The 19,746-nt window shown below is 48.7% G+C and overlaps 1 protein-coding gene across 5 annotated transcripts in view; it reads right to left on the reverse strand.

Moving 5' to 3' along the window:
- The window catches only part of ACSS2 (acyl-CoA synthetase short chain family member 2), a 79,052-nt gene that overhangs the window by 23,575 nt on the left and 35,731 nt on the right, over nt 1–19,746 (reverse strand). For all 5 annotated transcript variants that reach the window (XM_073309932.2, XM_078848198.1, XM_073309931.2 and 2 more), the window contains exons 3-7: nt 5,414–5,505; nt 4,430–4,533; nt 3,922–3,994; nt 2,116–2,191; nt 890–1,004 (exon numbers count right to left, since the gene is read on the reverse strand). In XM_073309932.2, coding sequence (XP_073166033.2) covers nt 890–1,004; nt 2,116–2,191; nt 3,922–3,994; nt 4,430–4,533; nt 5,414–5,505 — 460 coding nt within the window. The remainder of the gene's footprint in view (nt 1–889; nt 1,005–2,115; nt 2,192–3,921; nt 3,995–4,429; nt 4,534–5,413; nt 5,506–19,746) is intronic.

Below are 19,746 nucleotides of genomic sequence, written 5' to 3' on the forward strand. Positions count from 1 at the left end.
TCCTTCCCCTAGAGAGACAAGCTATCTTCTAGAATGCAATGAAGTTGCTAATCACATAGAGAATTCCACCCTGCCAAGCTGCACTGCTTTCAGCTCCCTCTGCAAGGGGAGAGGACACTTGCCCTAGGGTCCCTAAAATAATTTTATAGGCAGCTGGTTTCTCTCAGATGGGAGAAAGCCCTGCCTTGTATTCTGGTTGCCTCTGAGATAGCTGGACATTTACTGATAAAACAAGACCCTGTGCCTTGCCTGAAGAAGCAAATGTCACGTGCCCAGCAACTGCAGCTGTGTGACCTTTCTAGTCAGCTACTACAATACTGTGCATTTGGTTTGCCCCCAGGCCACTCAGTGAAAGCTCCCATTTACCCACAGCTCAAGCCACTGCTCAGCTGATACAGCCCCCTCTCCCCATGCTGTTGGCAGGGAGATAGAGGCGAGGCTGGGAATCGGACTCAGCTGTCAGGGTTATAGGCACTTTCTAGGAAGACTTCTCATTGTGCCTGGGAGGGGAGGTGGCTATTTTCGTTCAGAAGGAAAATTCCTCTGCCAGAGAGGAACACATCTCCTTCTAGCTCCTGGGCTGCTCAGCTCATGGAAACTTGCACCAACATGGGTACCCCAGCCATTCCTTTTGGGGAGCTGCCGGGGGGAGTTTAAAGGAAACAGCAGGGTGCCAAGAGGCATTCAATCATTTTAGTGGGTGGGTGGTGGTTCTTGAGAGATCACATTGCACCATAAATCCCAAGAGGAGGGAACACGCAGCAGGGAAGAGTCTGAACACATAAAAGCCCAGAGACGTATTGCATTGGTGGTTGTACTGATCGATTTGTTGGGCTCACACCCAGAGCAATGAGAGAATCCCTCCTCCTAGCTTCCCACGGGAACCCACCTGTACATCCTGGCACAGCCTCTTCAGAGGTGGCGACTTGTTGCATATCCCATCTGACACCACTTCCTCCCTTCCCAAGTGCTTGACCACAATGCAGTTTCTCAGAGGGGAGTCTCTGCGAAGGGAAAGGGGGAGTCATTAGCTTGCTCCCGTACAGCCAGAGACCCGTTATACAGGCCGCTGTAGAGAGAACGAGGCTCTCACTGCACTGGCTGAGCGCGTGGGAGCTGCACAGCTCTCTGAGGCCAACATGCTGATTGTATGCAATTAGTTCCTGCTGAAAACAATCATTCCACCAGTAACGGCATGTGTTGTTACCCAGGCCGGCTTCCTCCCACAGCTGCTGTCTCAAGGAGCTAACGGGCAGAGCAGGGAGGGCACGGAGTCATATTGGATTCACCTCGTGTGTCTCCCTCTAACTGAGCACCTGAGCTTCCAGCCTCAACATCTAACTGAAACCTAACCCAACAGCAAGGCTACTACAGCAAACGGCTCAGCATTCACCATGACTCCACTGCTGGTGAGACCTGCACCTCCATCACGTCTCCCACCACCACTCATCTCCCTTCCCCGGGTCATCGCCAGATCCCTGGACTGTATTTCCTAGCAGCTCAGGGAAGGAGCTTTCCCAGGCAACTGGAAAGGAAAAACTTCAGTCAATTGTCTGGGTTTTTGTTGTTTTTGTTTTGCTTTTTGCCAAACAAACAAACAAACAAAAAAGAAAACAGTCAGAGGGCACCAGGTGAGATCAGCTTCCATCTATGCTACTGAGCACAGGTTACACACGAGACCAGACGGCCTGCACACCCGTAAGGTGCACAAGGTACAATATGAACATTTAGAAGAGCAGCTGAATGTAAAGAGGTGTCTTTTCAGTGTTGTATAAGTATGGGGAAAGGGATAGCTCAGTGGTTTGAGCATTGGCCTGCTAAACCCAGGGTTGTGAGTTCAATCCTTGAGGGGGCCATTTAGGGATCTGGGGCAAAAATTGGGGATTGGTCCTGCTTTGAGCAGCAGGTTGGACTAGATGACCTCCTGAGGTCCCTTCCAACTCTGATATTCTATGATATCTGGGCACACATTAGGGCTCTCCAAGTGCTGGTCACTTTATTTCCAGACCCTGTGGATTAATCACTCTCCAAATGGGTATTAGTAGGCTTAGGCCTATACCAAAAAGATGTCTCCGCTGATCAAGATCCCCTCATCCCAGGAGAACAGGAACTTACTTGTCTTTACATTTCTGCAGGGCGTCGTCTGCGATCTGCTTCAGGTTAATCAGCTTATCACCTCTATAAAAGGCATCTACAAAACAGTAAGTGAATCATTAAACTGGCTCACTAGCCAGGACAGCCTACAAATACTTGAAGGTCATTGGTATTAAAGAGGGGAATGAATGGTTCCGGGAGGATGACTGGAAGAGACTAAACGAAATGGGGAAGAGAATATTGGTGCAGGTGTCAGGAAAGGATGCCTGACAAGATCAACTGAACTACAGAAGACTCCTCTAAGGGAAGCGGTGAAATCCCCTCCTTCGGAGAGGTTCACATTTAGGCTGACCAAAACACCTGGAAATGTTCTGTAGGGAACAATCCTACATTGTCAGAATGCAGACTGCACGATCTAATAGGCCTTTCCCATTTCTCTGGTCAATTAATAATATAACCAGTGCTACAGAGAACATGGTTGGACAAAAGGCAGGGGACGAATATGCAAATCTCACTGCACTCCAGTTCCCTCCCCACTCTGAACTCTAGGGTACAGATGTGGGGACCCGCATGAAAGACCCCCTAAGCTTATTTCTACCAGCTTAGGGTAAAACTTCCCCAAGGCACAAACTCTTTGCCCTTGGAGGGTACGCTGCCACCACCAAGTGATTTAACAAAGAATCAGGGAAAGGACCACTTGGAGTTCCTATTCCTCCAAAATATCCCCCCAAGCCCTTACACTCCTTTTCTTGGGGAAGCTTGAGAATAATATCCTAACCAATTGGTTACAAAGTGATCACAGACCCAAACCCCTGGGTCTTAGGACAATAGAGAAATCAGTCAGGCTCTTAAAAGAAACAGAACTTTATTAGAAAGAAAAAAGGTAAAAGAAGCACCTTTGTAAAATTAGAAGGGAAGTTAATCTCACAGGGCAATCAGATTTAAAACACAGAGGATTCCCCTCTGGGCAAAACTTTAAAGTTACTATAAGAAAACCAGGAATACACCTTCCTCTCAGCACAGAGAAAATCACAAGCCAAAACAAAAGTAAACTAACGCATTTCCTTGCTATTACTTACTAATTCTAATGGAGTTGTATTGCTTGCTTTCTTGATCTCTCTCTGGCAAGCACACAGCACAGACAGACAAAAACCTTCCCCCCCTCCACCCCTAGATTTGAAAGTATCTTGTCCCCTTATTGGTCCTTCTGGTCAGGTGCCAGCCAGGTAATCTGAGCTTCTTAACCCTTTACAGGTAAAAGGATATTGTGCCTCTGGCCAGGAGGGATTTTATAGTAGTGTATACAGGAAGGTTGTTACCCTTCCCTTTATATTTATGACAGACTGACATCTTGCTTTACAAATTAAGATGTGTAGCAACACATTACTGAATTTATTCTAAATGCTACTGTTTCCTGGAGGGGTGGGAGGGCACCACATAAATGATGCATCTGGGAAACTGCATCAAGGAGCATCCAATTTATTTCAAAGAGAAAAGGTGACGCAAAGTTAGTTTTTGAAAATACACTTGCTATGAAGAGTTGGCAGCAACACAAGCCACTGAGCAAAGTGCACAGGCTGCTTTTAATTCTCTGCTGTTTATCAGGAAAGGGGAAACCGTTACTAAAGCATATTTGCCAGCAGAACGTAGCCCGGAACTGGCAATTCTATTCAGAAACAACTCCTTCCCCCACCCCATCTGAACAGAATTTCCCATTTGCAGGAATATATTTTCCCTGCATTAATAGTTAATCTAGTTTTAAAAATAACGTATTTCCATAGCTAACGCTGTGGTTATGGACCTGCAAGGCAGAGGGGAGTATTTTACCTGCCGTAATGAGGAGAGAACAATTGGAATCGAGAATCCGTTCGCAAAGGGAGTCTGCTGAGAAACCTGCAAACTGACAAAAGAACACATTCAACTCAGCAGCAAAGGATGCTGAAATGCTGGGAATTACAGGATTCAAAAAGGCAACAGAGAGCCTACATGCACTAATGGATACTGCCAGAGGGCCAGGAGGTGCACTGGGCTCCAGTGGGCCAGTCAAATACCTGAGGCTCCCTTTGGAGAAGGGCAAGGTGATGGCCCCCTCCAGACTCCTACCACAATACAGCTCGCAGAGCAAAGCAAAAAGCTGCTCCACTTTTAAACTCAAGTCTTTTAGGGAGGGCAAGTGGGATAGGAAATGGCACCTTAATTTTGGCTGCCATCCATCTCGTAATCACTGCCCATCTTAACAACTCTTCGCAGCCCTCTGTCACTCCGCCACAGGAAAACTATCTATATCCCAAGCACTGGCTCTGAATTTAGCATAATTCCCAGCAGTTGCTCCTACCACAATGGAGTGAAGCGCTCCAATCCTGGCACAGGCAAGCATGGCAACAACCAGCTCAATAATCATTGGCATGTAGATAGAAACTCTGTCTCCTTTCTTTATGCCTGTGAAAAAGAAACAGAAGATATTTCCCATGCCGGCAGGGATGGAACAGCTAAGAGTTCAGTGGCATGAGGCTAGCAGAGATCTGAGCCCTGCTGCTCCTAGAGAAAGCATAGGAAACAACCACTACAGGAGATGGGAAATAGGATACAAAACCACAAGCTAGCAGAATGTTAATCAACGTCACTGCCACATGCAAAGAAGCTCTCAGTTTAAAGCTCAGCTGACAGGAGCCACTGGGTTGAATGTTTAACCCTGTATGCATTAATGTGTTTAATACGGATGCAAGGCCCCCACTGAAGACTTCCAGTGACATTCGCTTGAAGAGTAATAACTGACTAGCATTGTCATCACGATGTATAAAGCCAAAGAATCAAAAGTGCTTTCAAAGTTTTATATTGAAATGGCAACAGTATGAATGCCAGCGATTTCCAAGCCATGTATATGCAAATGCACAAGCGTGTGTGCACACACTTTGCTTTTGAAATCACTTAAGTTCTTTGTAAGGCACCTGGAATGGTTACTGCAACAGGGTGCCACTCTATGCAATGCCCCTTTAAAGAGATACCAATGTAACCAGCTTCCAGTGCTATCATCAAAACCTCTAGTAGGTTATAACCGACACCTTGCTAGGAACTTAACTAAACACAGTAATGGATCTAATAACAAGAATCTCTAGCTCTTGTATAGTGCTTATCAGTAGCTCTCAAAGCACTTTACATAGGCTAGTATCTTTAGCCCCATTTTAAAGATGTGGAAACGGGTGCACAGAATACAGGCCCGTGGCAAAGCTGGGAACCCAGGTCCCAGTCTGGTGCCCTCGTCCCTAGGCAATACCACCTCCCACATCAGAGCAGCATAAAGGTGAGTTAAGTCAGGTACCTTGTTCCCGGAGAACATTGGCAAATTGGCAGACCTTGTGCATCAACTCGCTGTATGAGATCTCCATGGAATCCCCGGGTTCATTCCCTTCCCTGCAAAAACAGAAATCAAGATTCATTCGGAGAGGTTTACAAGGATAAGCAGTAGCTGTGTATCTTCAGTGCAGCTCTCAGCACAGCCTATAGTCTCTAATGAGCTGCCCTTCTGAGCAGAAAGGGCCAAAGCCCACCCTTCTCACCTCAAGCCAAACTCGCAATGGCAGTAGGATTTAATCCAGAGTCACAGCCAAGCTGAAACCCAGCTCCAGGACACGGCAGCATGAATGGAAGCAATCAGAATTCACTCAGCAGCACTGAATTTCCAGTCTCCAAGGGTGGGGAGGGTCACAAACAGTACAGATGGCAAGAGCCAAAGGCACCCCTGCCACATAGAAACTCATGCGGTGCATCCCATCATGAGCACATGCGTTGGAGAACAAAGCCCAGATCTGCTGCGCTGCATCTTGTACATGCTCACCCCAGTGGGGCATGCACACGTGGACTCCTGGAAATCCAGGCCAGTGTCACCACTGGTGACTCGGCCACAGCCAGGACAGCTGCAAAATGAAAGAGCTGAGTAGGACAGGGAAGGCTCCCCTCTTTCCCAGTTCCCTGCCTGCTGGGGTAATGCGGAGAAGCACCCAAAGACTTTTAAAAGGCTCGCCTACACTGCAGTGCCCTGTCTGTAGCCCCCACTGGGTCTGCACTGACTAATGTGAATGCTCCCTGCCACAGACAAGGCACACATTCAGAGGCTCAGAATGTGTCATGATGGGATGAAAGCTGAGAGCGGTCACTCAGAGAGAGAAGAAGTGCAAAATGCCGCATCCCAGAGAAGTGCTTGCTGCCATACTGGGCAAGACAGCAAGACACCAAGGGATTTGTTTTTAATTTGATAACATGCTGCAGCCACCCCAGTGAAGTGCACGGGGCGTGGCTCATGGTTAGTCAAAGGGTTAACATGGGGGATGCAAACAATACCAGCCAGCAGACTTCCCACCCCACTGACCGGAGTTAGCGCCAATGGAAAGGAATATACAACCTTGGCCCCTTCCAATGAGACAGCACTGAGCAGTTCTCTACCAGATCCTGCCAGCACACAAGTTTCAGTTATCTTTCCAGAATCGTGAGTCTCCGGCTCCTTCTCACCTGCATCCAGGATGGACCCTACATGGCTCCGGACAGCACAAGTGGTGCCTCTGGGGAGAAGGCAGAACCATACCTGCATGCTGCCCCCTGCTCAGGGAAGCAGAGCCCTCCTGGAGCTCTCCCCTGACGGACACTGCCCAAACAACAATGCTTGCACGGTCGTGGTGCAGCAAAGAATATTCTAACTTGGGAGCACAGACCCAGCAGTTTAAAGCATCTGAAAATCTACAGCCTACAGAGGTAGCAGCTGAGCCCTAGCTCAGCCTGCTCCCTGGACACCCACATCTAGACATGAAAGGACAGCTGTGCCCACAGAAGTGTGCGTATATGCATACATGCTGCCCAAGCCCTACACCCATCTGCACACAGGTGTGCGACAGGCAACAGATCTTTCAATCAATGGCAACTGAAAATGGATTTCCATCTTGATCACAGGTGCCAGCATGGCCTCCGGCAAGAAGGAGAGAGTAAAATGAAGGGTGGGAAGTGAGCTAATCATTAGCACAGGAGGCTTGGGCCCTGTCAACACTAGAGGCAATTTTCAGACACTTCCCACCATTGCTAAGACCAGTTCAGCTCTGCCGCTACGAGCAACGCTGGGAACCCTTGTGTAGACCCACTTTGAGCGAGCTTAGATGACAGGAGGTTTAACCGTGGCAGCAGATGGCAGCCCACTTGCATAGCGTTGTCATCATTGCCAACACAAGTAATTTGAACTAGGCAATTTGAGTGTGACCCTTGTGTAGACAGGATTTCAGGGTCAAGAGAGACTCGAGGAACTCTTCAGAGCTGGGGTAAAGCTGATGCAACTCAGCTGACTTGACGGATTGCACTGGCTTAGACCAGGTAAGAACTTGGCCCCAGAATTCCATTCTTGATTCTGCCAGGGAGTTTCTCAGTGACTAAGTTGAATCCAGCCCTCTACTGAATGTGACTCTCTGAATGAGAACAGAGAAGGGGAGTTGCTTCTTCCACTTACACTCAAGCAACAGGGCATGACCTAGACACAGCCCTCAGAAGAGCATTAGTAGAAACACGCAGCAGATGAATCCCACAGGGGGGCAAGTTGCATGAGGAGGGAGCGTGTCCCGACCACAGGTGCAGCTGGGTGCTCTGACATACAGCACAGCATGCTCCAGTGCCAGCAGAATTCTGTCCTGGCCAGCAGGGCAGGTTTGCTTTAGCCAAGGACACAGCAAGCAGCGCGTCTGCTCCCCTGCCCCAAGCTGTCTGGGGTAAAGTATGCCACATGCTGCCTATCAGGGAGTATGTACAACAGTCACCCCACAAGGGGATGGGAGGCTCAGCAAGCGAGTAAAGCCCTAGGATCCTCCCTCAATAGTTACTGAACTTCAGTGCTCACTGGGATTGTTCCAGGATGGCTTGGCTTCCTGCCTCAAGTGTTACTTGGTTGCATTTATTTCCTGTGCCATTAACACATTATTACATCAGCAGCCCCCTACACGCTCCCTCCCTGGCAACAAACTCCAAAGAAGCCCATTTGTTTCAGGCGAGGGTGGTGTCTGCTGGGGTAAGATGAGCCGATCACTACACCATGATGCAGCAGCCAATGAGAACAGATTACACTTCCCACCCTGCACTCTGCAGAGGGTCAGAGCAGTGTGGAGACTGCAATCCTGGCAGGCAGCTACAGAGCCAGAACTGGGAAACAGATCCAGAGATGCCAAGGCCAGGAGGGACCATTAGGATCACCTAACCTGACCTCTCCTGTACAACACAAACCAGAGACCTTCCCAACAATCATTCCTAGAGCAGATCTGTTAGAAAAACAGCCCATCTTCATTTAAAAATTGCCCACCATGGAGAATCCACAGCAACCCTTGTTCCAAGAGTTAATTACCCTCACTGTTAAAATTTTACAGCCTATTTCCAGTCTGAATTTGTCTACCTTCAACTTCCAGACACTGGGTCGGGTTAGACCTTTCTCTGCTAGACTGAAGAGCCCTGTCATAAAGGGAAGGGTAAACACTTTAAAATCCCTTCTGGCCAGAGGAAAAACACTTTCACCTGTAAAGGGTTAAGAAGCTAGGATAACCTCGCTGGCACCTGACCACAATGACCTATGAGGAGACAAGAGACTTTCAAAGCTGGAGTGGGGGAGAAACAAAGAGTCTGGGTCTGTCTGTCTGATGCTTTTGCCGGGGACAGAACAGGAATGGAGTCTTAGAACTTAATAAATAATCTAGTTAGATATGCGTTAGATTCTGTTTGTTTAAATGGCTGAGAAAATAAGCTGTGCTGAATGGAATGGCTATTCCTGTCTTTGTGTCTTTTTGTAACTTAAGGTTTTGCCTAGAGGGATTCTCTACATTTTGAATCTAATTACCCTGTAAGGTATTTACCATCCTGATTTTACAGAGGTGATTCTTTTTACTTTTTCTTCTATTAAAATTCTTCTTTTAAGAAACTCAATGCTTTTTCATTGTTCTTAAGATCCAAGGGTTTGGGTCTGTGGTCACCTATGCAAATTGGTGACCACAAACCTTCCCCAGGAAGGGGGGTGCAAGGTTTATCAAACCTTCCCCAGGAAGGGGGGTGCAAGGTTTTGGTGAGGATTTTGGGGGGAAAGACGTTTCCAAACAGGCTCTTTCCTAATAAAATAAAACTGGTTAGACGTTTGGTGGTGGCAGCGTGTCACGGAGTCCCTGGGTGATGCTCTGGAACTGCTCCCCATAAAGCCAGTCAGGACTCTGGGGAAGTCTCCTTTCTGTGAGCAGCCTGTCTTCAGGACACAAAGCTCACACAAATTCCACCTTCCTGGGTCTGAACTGAGAGCATTCAGCATCCTCTGCCCCTCCGTGCGCTTCCCACAGCGAGTCCGCTCAGGCGGGGCTCCTGGGGAAGCCAGAGGGTCCTGCACCCCAACTTCGCAGTCAGACGTGACTCTCAGCCAGCCAGTAAAACAGAGGTTTATTAGACTACAGGAACATGGTCTAACACAGAGCTTGTAGGTGCAGAGAATCGGACCCCTCAGCTGGGTCCATTTTGGGGGGCAGTGAGCCAGACAACCACGTCTGCACTTCACTCCATGTCCCAGCCAGCCCCAAACTGAAAATCTCTCCAGCCCCTCCTCCTCTGGGTGTTGTTCCTTTCCCGGGCCAGGAGGTCACCTGATTCCTTTGTTCTCCAACCCTTTAGCTCTCACCTCGCAGGGGGGAAGGGCCCAGGCCATCAGTTGCCAGGAAACAGGGTGTTGGCCATTCTCTGTGTCCAGACCCCTGCACACACCTGCCCTCTAGGGCTCTGCAATGATCATACACCCTTACCCCACCCCCTAGATACTTAAGAACTGCATAGGGGAAACTGAGGCACCCCACACTATTCAGAGAAACCATTAAGAACAGTCCCACTTCGTCACACAGCGAAAGTCCAAGGGCAAAAGGTAAAATAGTTTGTACCTTGGGGAAGTTTTAACCTAAGCTGGTAAAGTAAGCTTAGGAGGTTTTCATGCAGGTCCCCACATCTGTACCCTAGAGTTCAGAGTGGGGAAGGAACCTTGACAAGCCCAGTATTAAATATTTGTTCCCCATGTAGGTACTTGCAGACTGTGATCAAGTCACTTGTTAACCTTCTCTTCGTTAAGCTAAATAGACTGAGCTCTGAATCTACCATTATAAGATATGTTTTCTAATCCTTTACGCATTCTTGTGGCTCTTCTCTAAACCCTTTCCAATTTATCAACACCTTCTTGAAATGATGTTCTAGAATGGAACACAGGATTACAGCAGCAGTCACACAAGTGCCAAATAGAGGTAAAATAACTTCTCTGCTCCTGCTTGAGATTCCCCTGTTTAAGCAGCGAAGGATTGCATTAGCCCTTTTGGTCACAGCAGCGTTCAGCTATCATCCATCACAACCCCCAAATCATTTTGAGTTGCTGCTTAACAGAATAGAGCCCCCCATTGTCTAAGTATGATCTACATTCTTTGTTCCTAGATGTACACATTTAGCCATATTAAAACACATACTGTTTGCTTGAGCCCAGCTTACCAAATGATCCAAATTGCTCTATCAGTGACAAGTTTACCACTCCCCCAATCTGTGTTTCACTTGCAAACTTTATCAGTGATAATTTTATGTTTACTTCCAGATCATAAACATGTTAAATAGCAGAGGGCCAAAACCAATTCCTGCGGCAGCCCACTAGAAATACACCCATTCAATGATGATTCCCAATTTACAATTATATTTTGAGACCAATCACTTCATCAGCTTTTAATCCACGTTGTGTGTGCCAGGTTAATTTTATATCTTTATAATTTTCTTAATCAAAATGTCACATGGTACCAAGTCAAATGCCTTGTAGAAGTCTAAGTATTTTACTTCAACACTAGTACCTTTATCAACCTGTAATCTCATTTTAAAAAAAGAAAAAAAAAAAGAAAAGAGAGATGCCTTCCAGTGTGAACTACCCTCACCTTTGCCTCCGAATACCTTGCCTCGCTGTACGTATTAGAGTCCCACTAGAACGCATCCCCCACACATAGCGACTGCATGGAATGTACCAGTCCCCTTTGCCGTGGGGCCAGTATGTCGAATTGTCACTCTTAATCCCACAGAAAATTCACCCAGTCCCCCAGGAGCAGAGCAGCTACTGGCCACTGTGCTCCGAGAAGCATTTTCCTAATGTGTGGATCACTCTGACTTCCCAAGACACAGCACTCGGCCTTGTAATTTTAAAGTTATTTATTTTTTTAATGAGTGCATGGTACAACAAGTGAAACACTGGGGGGTGAAGAATAAAGACTGGGCAGGATCAAAGCCTCAGCATGCACTTCTGCTTCTTTTGGGGTTTGTTTGTTTTTTTAAATCCTTTGATAAGAATTAGCTTCATCTGCTCAGTGTTTAATAGGGTTTCACTTGCCTCGAGAATGAGAGCCTCAGGCCTTGTGATGGGTTTGAGGTGCAAAATTTAAACGTCAAGAATACCCTCCCCATAATGTTAGGGCTGTTGGTTTGGTATGGGTCCATCTCTACACAAAAGGTTGCACAAATACCAACAGCGTCTTCTTTAAAACTATAAGTCAAGAACCAATTTTCAAAATTGTTACAAAGGAGAAACAAAAGCTCCTTGAAATACTTTACTAAATTAAATACAGCTATGAAATGCCATTTGGACCGGACACTTTTCCAAACCACAGCACAGTTTGAATCCTGGCATTTAACTGTTACTTCATAATTTTATGACACCACATGGATCACAGCATGAAGATTTAACACTTTCAAGCCCTTGAGAGAGTCATAGCTACGTAACACAGGGCTTCCGATCCCATGGTTTAGGAATTCCCATGCTGCATGTGCATATGTAACCCAATGGTGTGTGTTACAGGGCCCCTCTGTGCCTGATCCACAGAGGATACGAACCATTACAGCCCCTAGCTACAGAGGCACAGTTCTTTAGCTCAAGCTGTAACAGGTCAGGTCATGCTTTTAGCTCTGGAGGTCCCTGTTACAGTCTGGGTGTGTTGGCCAAGAGGGCAGTGCGCTCTCTCTCTCGCTCTCTCTCTCACACACACACACACACACACACACACACACACACACACACACACACACACACACACACACACACACACACACACACACACACACACACACACACACACACACACACACACACACACAGTCTGCCTACAGAGCCCCTGCAGAATTCAGTTTCAATGATTGATTGACTCTACACTACAAAGTTAGTGACTGACCAAACTAAAGATACTCATGTCCCTGGAACACACACACAAAAGACTGCCCTGGGAGACGCTCAGGCAGCTGCCTCAGGGAGCACATCAGCTTTGAACTATGCTCTGAACTCAGGTTTCCAAAAAGGAAAATGATTTTGAGAGTCAAGGGCCTTCTAGTGAAGATCCCCATCTAGCGGCCCCCAGATAGCCACCCCCAGGAACCATTAGCCAGAGCACATCAGCAGGTGTCAAATAACATATTGGTGCATTAGAAGGAAGACAAAGAAGCGGGTGCCAAGCTCCATAGGGCTCTTACCTCCTTCTCAGCACACTATGTTTTAGGGGAGGAGGGAGCCGGCGAGCTCTCCAGAGCATGCCTGCAATGCGCTCCCGGCAGCTAACCCAATTCAGCAAACCGGCCGCCAGGTTCTGAGCAGCTGCAGCACAGCAGCCACTCCCGGAAGTATGCCGCAAGAGGAGTGAAGCAGAGGAGGCGTTAAAGGCTGAGGTATCAATAAAGCAGTATGGGACCACTCTGGTGGATGAGTTGTGGCCAGCAGGGAGCAAGAGGTACACAGGAATGGCTGCCATCCCAGGGAGAGGTGGGGAAAAGCCATCCCTTAGTGAGGGATTAAAGAAGGATCTATTATAAAAAGATGATCCGTAGAAGCCTGGGAGATCTCATTATGGGGCAGGGGCTGGTTTGATTAGCTGAGGTTTTTTAATCTGCTGCAGAGTCCTAGAGCTGGAGGAGCCAAGGACCTCTGTTATTTGACTCACGCAGCATCCCAGCCCCAGAGCCCCAGGTCTGATTGGTTTAACACAGCTCTTGAATACGGCACGCGGGCAACGAAGGCCGCAAAGCAGTTAGCATTCGACACCCATTCTCCCTCCAGCACAGGGCAAGCACAGAGCCCCTTCTCCACAGCCACCTCCACTGCAGCATTCTTCAGTCATGGAGTGCTGGCTTCGTCTGCACCAACTGGCGGGGTGACAAACGCGCTGGTGAGGCGTCTGGAGGGGTCCCCGGGATGTGAGGAAAGGTGGTGTGTGCAGAAGAGCATGGGGACTACTGCCTCACCTAGCATGGGCAGCTCACACCAGGAGAGGGGAAGCCAGGAACCTACCCCAAAATAAGTCACAGGAATAAAGGTCAACATCTCAGTGCACCTTAGGGCGTGCCTTCACTGGCAAGGTTAAAGCGGTAGTCGTGGCATACCACCCATCTCCCAGCACTGGTTCACGGTCTACACTGGCACTTTACAGAGCTGAAACTTGCAGCGCTCGGGGGGGGGGGTGTTTTTTCACACCCCTGAGCGAGAAAGTTGCCGTGCTGTAAAGTGTCAGTGTAGACAAGCCCTTAGATTACCTTGTAAGCTACTGTTTGTGAAACCTGCTTGAGCAATGGTTAAAGACAGCCCCAGCCCAGTGTTTATACTCCACAAGCAGCCATGGCTTTTATCAGCAGGGATCAGGTCTGAGGGAGATGTCACTGATAAGCAGGTGTAAGGAGAGAGGGGTTGCTCAGGCTGGGTGGGGGAAGGATGAGGAGTAACAAGATGAAGCTGAGCAAAGGAACAGGTTCCTGATAGGGAGATCTGCCAGGCTTTTGGGACAGTCAGTCTCCCAAGGGAGGTGCAGCAGCCCGAGGCATAGCCATGTTTGGGGGCCCAGACAGAGCCCAGCAGGAAGCCAACGTAAGGGTAGAGCAGCCAGACTGAGCCTTTGAAAGCATCTCCCCCATCTCTCTTTGGCCAACAGTACCAGGGGGAGGGCACACACCAGCTAGAGCAACCTACTTATCATTGTAGGCCGCAAAGTGTTACCTGGGCTGCAGGCAGAGAACCACAGTGCCCCCCACCTAACGCTCCCCACAAACCCCTGTGCCCAGCGCTCTCCAGCCACAGACCACTCCACAGAGTGGGGCCAAGTGCGGAGAGCCAGGTGTGGGGCCAGAGACCCTGACCCTGACCCTGGACCCCTCCGTGCAGGGCTGTGCAGCAGCCGGCATCCCGCTGCAACCCTGGACCCTGCTGTGTGGGGTTGGGTGGCAGCCCGGACCCTGAGCCCGCAAGGTGGGCCCCGGCAGCAGCCAGCAGCCCGGGTCCTGGAGCCCGCCACGAGGAGCCAGGACCCGGAGCCCCCGTGGCCTTTAGCACACAGCTGAACTGAGCTGGGCCACAGCTGTGTGCTAATTGGGCTGCATGAGGCCCGCAGGTTGAGAACCGCTGAGCTAGAGGCAGAGGCCCAGCCAGGGCCAGCTCTGTGGCCTTCTGCCTGCTCCCCACCCTATATGAGGGAGGCCCATATGTGAACTCCTAGGGAGACACCATTACATTGGTGGCTGGGGACAAGGGAGGAAGCGATTTCAGGAGGGTGTGGAGAAGGAAGGGCGAGCTCCCATGGGAGGAAGGACCCCTTGGAAGGGGTGTTCTCTAGCTACCAGGGAATGAGGGACAGGGAAGTCCTGTTCCCAGGTTGTGTGACAAGGTTGGATACACACACACTTTGTGTGGATGGAGTTACAAATCCAATGGGCCAACAGCTGAAAATAAATCTTGCCTGAATGCTCTGGGCAGTCACGAAGGCTGTTATTCTGGCCAGCTGGAAAACAAAGCTAGGGTGGAAAATGACAAGTTAGCCTCAAAGCCATGAGGTTTAGACACTGCCGCTAAATTGAAATCTAGGCCCTCTGCCAACCGTGGGGTTTTACAATACAGGAAGATATGATTTGTAGCACGTTTTTCACTCCCTTGCACTGGGTGACAGCACAAGAAAGTGACCAATTCCGCAGGGAAACTGTCACTCTGATCATATACCCAATCCTGTCAAATGCTCAGCATGAAGTAGCTGGGAAATCTGAGACAAACTGTCCTATGGGGGCGGGGAGGGGAACCTTTTCTGACTGTACTGACAGCGTCCCTTTAGCTGGCACGAGAGAAGGAAGGCACGAGAGAAGGAAAACGCAACCCAGTTATAAATGCAAGAGGGAAGTACGCAGCCTTTGGACAGGAAATGCTGAAAGAGGCCTGAGGTACACAACTGCACAACAGAAAGCTCACATGGGAAGCCAGAAAGCCAGCTCCTGGCCTGAGGCATGACTCAACAGTGCAGACATGGGAACCTTCAGGAAGGTTTGGTTGGCACCACAGAAATTTTATAATCAAGTCTAAATGTGGTAACTGGAAAATGCTCCGTAGCCTAGGGACCAAGCCAGTGCCTGGACCTGGGAGTGTTCAGGTGGTCATCCCTCCGCTCTCTCAGTAGCCCTTTCCCTGAACACAGGCACAAGCAGAGGGGACAAGCTGGAATCAACCGCTAATCTGCTGGAGACCAGGTTGTAGCCCTTGTGATATACCCCTAACCAGTCTATAATGCTCTGAGGGATAGTATCCAACCCAGGGGGATCAGAAAGGCTTTTATCAACCCCCTATACAGAGCTACAATTTAATTACTTGAAATACCAAATGAAGCTGCTTGAGACATGATTTCCCCAGCCAAGATGGACGAGAGATGCAGGAGTAGCCAATGTAACAGTAATGCTAGAGTCTGGGAAAAACTTGTGTCTCTAATGGGCCCACATTCCTAATCATAACCTAAGAAGATGGGCTGAAACATTCAGCTAAAATCCTCTGCAAAATGCATTAATAGGGATCATTTAAGATTATGATGAAATGAACAACCAATAGATAAAGGGAGAAGGTTATTTTCCCTGGCAAGCGCAACAGAGAAACACTGGCCTATTGTTCAGTATTGATGCAGAACAGACAGACTTTTCTGTGGGTGGAGTGAGTCCTAAAAAATGGTCCCACAGAAAATGGGGATTAGCACAAAACATTAAGCCTGGATGGAAGCCCTAGAGGCCATACAAAGAGTAACCAGAAACAGATCAGATTAAAGTGGGTGTTTAATACACGTCATGGGAGACAGCCACTCCGTTTGATGCAGAAGCTCTCTCATAGACTGCACAAAGGAATGGAACTTACTGTAGCGGATTACTGTCTGCTAAACTCAAGGACAGGTCTCAAATTAGTTAGGGACAAGATCTAATACGAGCCCTCTCCTAATGGGGAGATTTTCCCCCTTCCTCATCTACTAATGCTGAGGTTCCACATCTCCTGCCTCTCCCCAACCCAATACACACCAGTTATTTAAGCAGACTTCTGAGGTGCTCTGGCTTTCTACAGTGACAAATGAAGGGAGTACTCTTCATTCGGAGTCTTGCCAAAAGGCCTGTTTCTGCCCACTCCCAGCAGTCAGCCTGACATCTTCTTTCCTCGTGATAACGAACACAGAGGTTTCTGTTTGGGGGGAGCGGAAGTTGATTTGAACATCACAGTTTGTAGGGAGGTTTGGCACGGAAGTAGTTCCTAGAAGTTTTGACAAATTTGGCAACGCTTTTCCTGTTGGAGCGTTAGTGCAAGCAGAACAGCAGAACGCACCGCAGCCAGGCTCAGCCTGGACTACACACAAAAAGACACTGCTTTACCTGCACTGGCTCTGAACCCCCTTCAAGTCCAGGCAATCCCCTTGTGTGGGCGCTCAAACCAGCGAAACTTTCCACACAAGGGAGTCGCATGGATTTCACCAAGTAGAGTCAGGCACACTCTACACACAGACTTGCAGCTGTTTAACTAAAAGTCAATCTAAAACACGGTGTTAGTTAAACAGGGCAGGTCTGTGTGCACACCAGGCCTCAGAAGCCAGTTTACTGCCATCGGTGCAGCCTCACCGCGTAGATCAGGCCTAGGAGACTGCTTCCAAAATGAAGTGGTTGCACAAGAATTGTCTGTGTAGGCGGCGGCGGCCTTGGCACAACCAGCACAGCATTGAGAAATGATCTCCTGAGGCACCCAAGCGTTCAGCCCCCTGGGTTGGGAGGGGACTGGCACTGGCAGCAGGATGTTTTCTGCAAGGCACCCTCAGCTTTGGATATGACAGTCCCCTCTGGTCCAGAACACTCCTTGTATAGCACCTGGAAGAGCTGCAAGGCCCATCAATCCCCTGGAACGTGGGGCTAGTGGGGTACTTTATTTTCCTCTGTTTGACGGTTGGGATGGCTAATTGGTTGGTGATGTGGGCGGGGAGTGATACCGGCTGGGCTGGCATTTGAACAGATCATATCATTTAGATTATGTGCAAACACCTGGAGCTCTGTTTAGTATCTTAACCCTTTGCCTGCTGGCCCTGCTAGCTCAGTGCTGCTCAGACAGACACTCAACCTCCGTGACGAGATTAGGAGAACATGACTGACTGTTAAGGCTCATAACATAGCCCATCGTAGTCTTGTTGGAAGAGGCCTTGGACGATTTAACCAAAATTCCCAAGAGGACTAAATTTACTAGCCAGAGGTGGAAAAAACAGAGAAGGGGAATGCCACGAGTGAGGTTCAGAGGCAGCAACCTAAGGAGAAGTCCAGCCCAAAGTGCTGGGGTTCCTAGCCAGGAGCTATTCCTGGCCCACCAACATGGGCTGCACAGTAATACAGACGAGGCCCCTTTACCTGTGGGTAAGAAGTGTGAAGAATGTGAGAGCTCTATTATTTGGAGTGTTGTATGAACCTCCATTTGTTCGATTCTGAGTGGGTGGTGGCTCTATGGACCATTAAGGGTTAACTCGGTCCTGGTGGGCTCCGGAGGGTTGCAGGAAGGCAGACAGTTAACCCCAATATAGGTGTCAGCTCCTTTAACAGTAGCCCCACCACATTCCTGACCAAGGCTCTGGCTGGCCCCACCTGTGAACTGCAGGTTGACCAGGTTCAAGCGTTGCAGCGCAGACTTTGAATAGGACAGAAGGCTGCCTATGAGCTGAGGGACACACAGACCAGGCGCCAGGCTGAAGCTGTACAGTTAGACCATCTTGCCGAGCCCCAATGTTGTGGGAGGCCTGGGTCAGGTGGGGCCTACTTCCCTTGGCAATGAAAGGCTACGTTTAGCTCAGACATGTCTGAAGCTGTCCCAAGTCACTGAGATTTCAGACCCATCACAAGCTCCCAAAGAGACTCCTGTTAGCAGCTGTGGTGATACAGCTGGTAACCCGGGGGGCTGTCGCCTGGTCAATCCAGTCCAGAAATGGGGTGAAGCACAGGACTGCACTCACAGAAGGAAAGGAAAAGCGCCTGCAGAGACGGAACGGGCAAAGGTCCAGCTCACCCTGAACACAGGGCAGGAAAATGGTATTTCCAAGTTTATATGAAGTTAGTACAAACAGAGGATAAGAGACACCAATATGAACACACTACTCTTACACAGTGCATTTCATCAGTAGATCTCAAAGTGCTTTACAAAGGAGGGCCATATCATTAGGCCCAGTTTAACGATGGGGAAACTGAGGCAGAGGTGAAGTGATTTGCCCAGAAGGACAGTAGCAGAGCTGAGACTGGATCTGGATCTCCAGAGTCCGAGTCTGGTGGGTTATCCACTAGGCCCCCACTGCCTCCCACTCCCAGTGCCCATTCCATTCTGCCAAGCAAGCTAAATGTCTGAAGGAGAGGAACAGAGCTTCACAGCACAAACCTCACAATGCATCTAAAACCTAAGTGCAATTCTAACTGGACTTCTGGTGTCACTGCCGCTGGCTGCAACCACCGTGCTGGATGAATTATCTGTCAATATTATTAAATGAAAATGCACATTTGATTTTTAAAATTTCAGCCCCAACTCTGTAATCGGATCCGCAGAGATCCATGCCCAAACCCATGCAGAACCCCACGGGATTAACCTAGGTAAGGATTTTTTTTTTTAATGTCTTGGTCATGTACCTTTAAGCCTGAAAGGGTTTCTATCACCTGCAAAGATCCTTGGCACTACCTTTACGAGTAACACTTTACTTATGTTAAAATGCAACCTACAGTCATAAGCAGCAAACAGAACCTGTCCATACACAGAAAAACCAAGCGGGCAGCTCTCACCCTCCTGTATCAGATTCAGCTTTGCATTAATATGATGCCTTTTGGCCATTCAGTCTAATTAAAGCAAGGCAGGAAATTCTGAGCCTTTACAGCCTTTCAGAACTTGAGAAACTGCCAGGAGCTTTTAAGCAAATTACACTTGTTCTTTCCAGTCCAAACACTGCTCTGCACTCCATGTTGCTCCTACAGCCCAGAATTCACCCAGCCGGAGTTGGACGCTGCTCCAGAATGCATAGATTTGTCTAGTGAATATCTAGATTGGCTGAATTATTTCATCTTGTTTGGGGAGCTATGCAATAAAATTCTCCACAAGTACCAGATTTCACTGGACTGTAGACTCTGCCTGGACACCACTGATGAAGTCACCACAGAAATTCTTTCCCCAGTGGATGGGGCTCAATTACTAACTATGCATTCACTCAACACACACCACTGTGGCTAGCAGCCAGCATATGCACATTAACGAAGCAGAGCAGACAAGTGTTTTGCATGGGCTTAGTTTCACACTGGACAGTAGGGAGGCTCAGTTAATCCTAC

This window comes from Lepidochelys kempii, chromosome 13, assembly GCF_965140285.1.
Source record: "Lepidochelys kempii isolate rLepKem1 chromosome 13, rLepKem1.hap1, whole genome shotgun sequence".
Classification (NCBI taxonomy): domain Eukaryota; kingdom Metazoa; phylum Chordata; order Testudines; family Cheloniidae; genus Lepidochelys; species Lepidochelys kempii.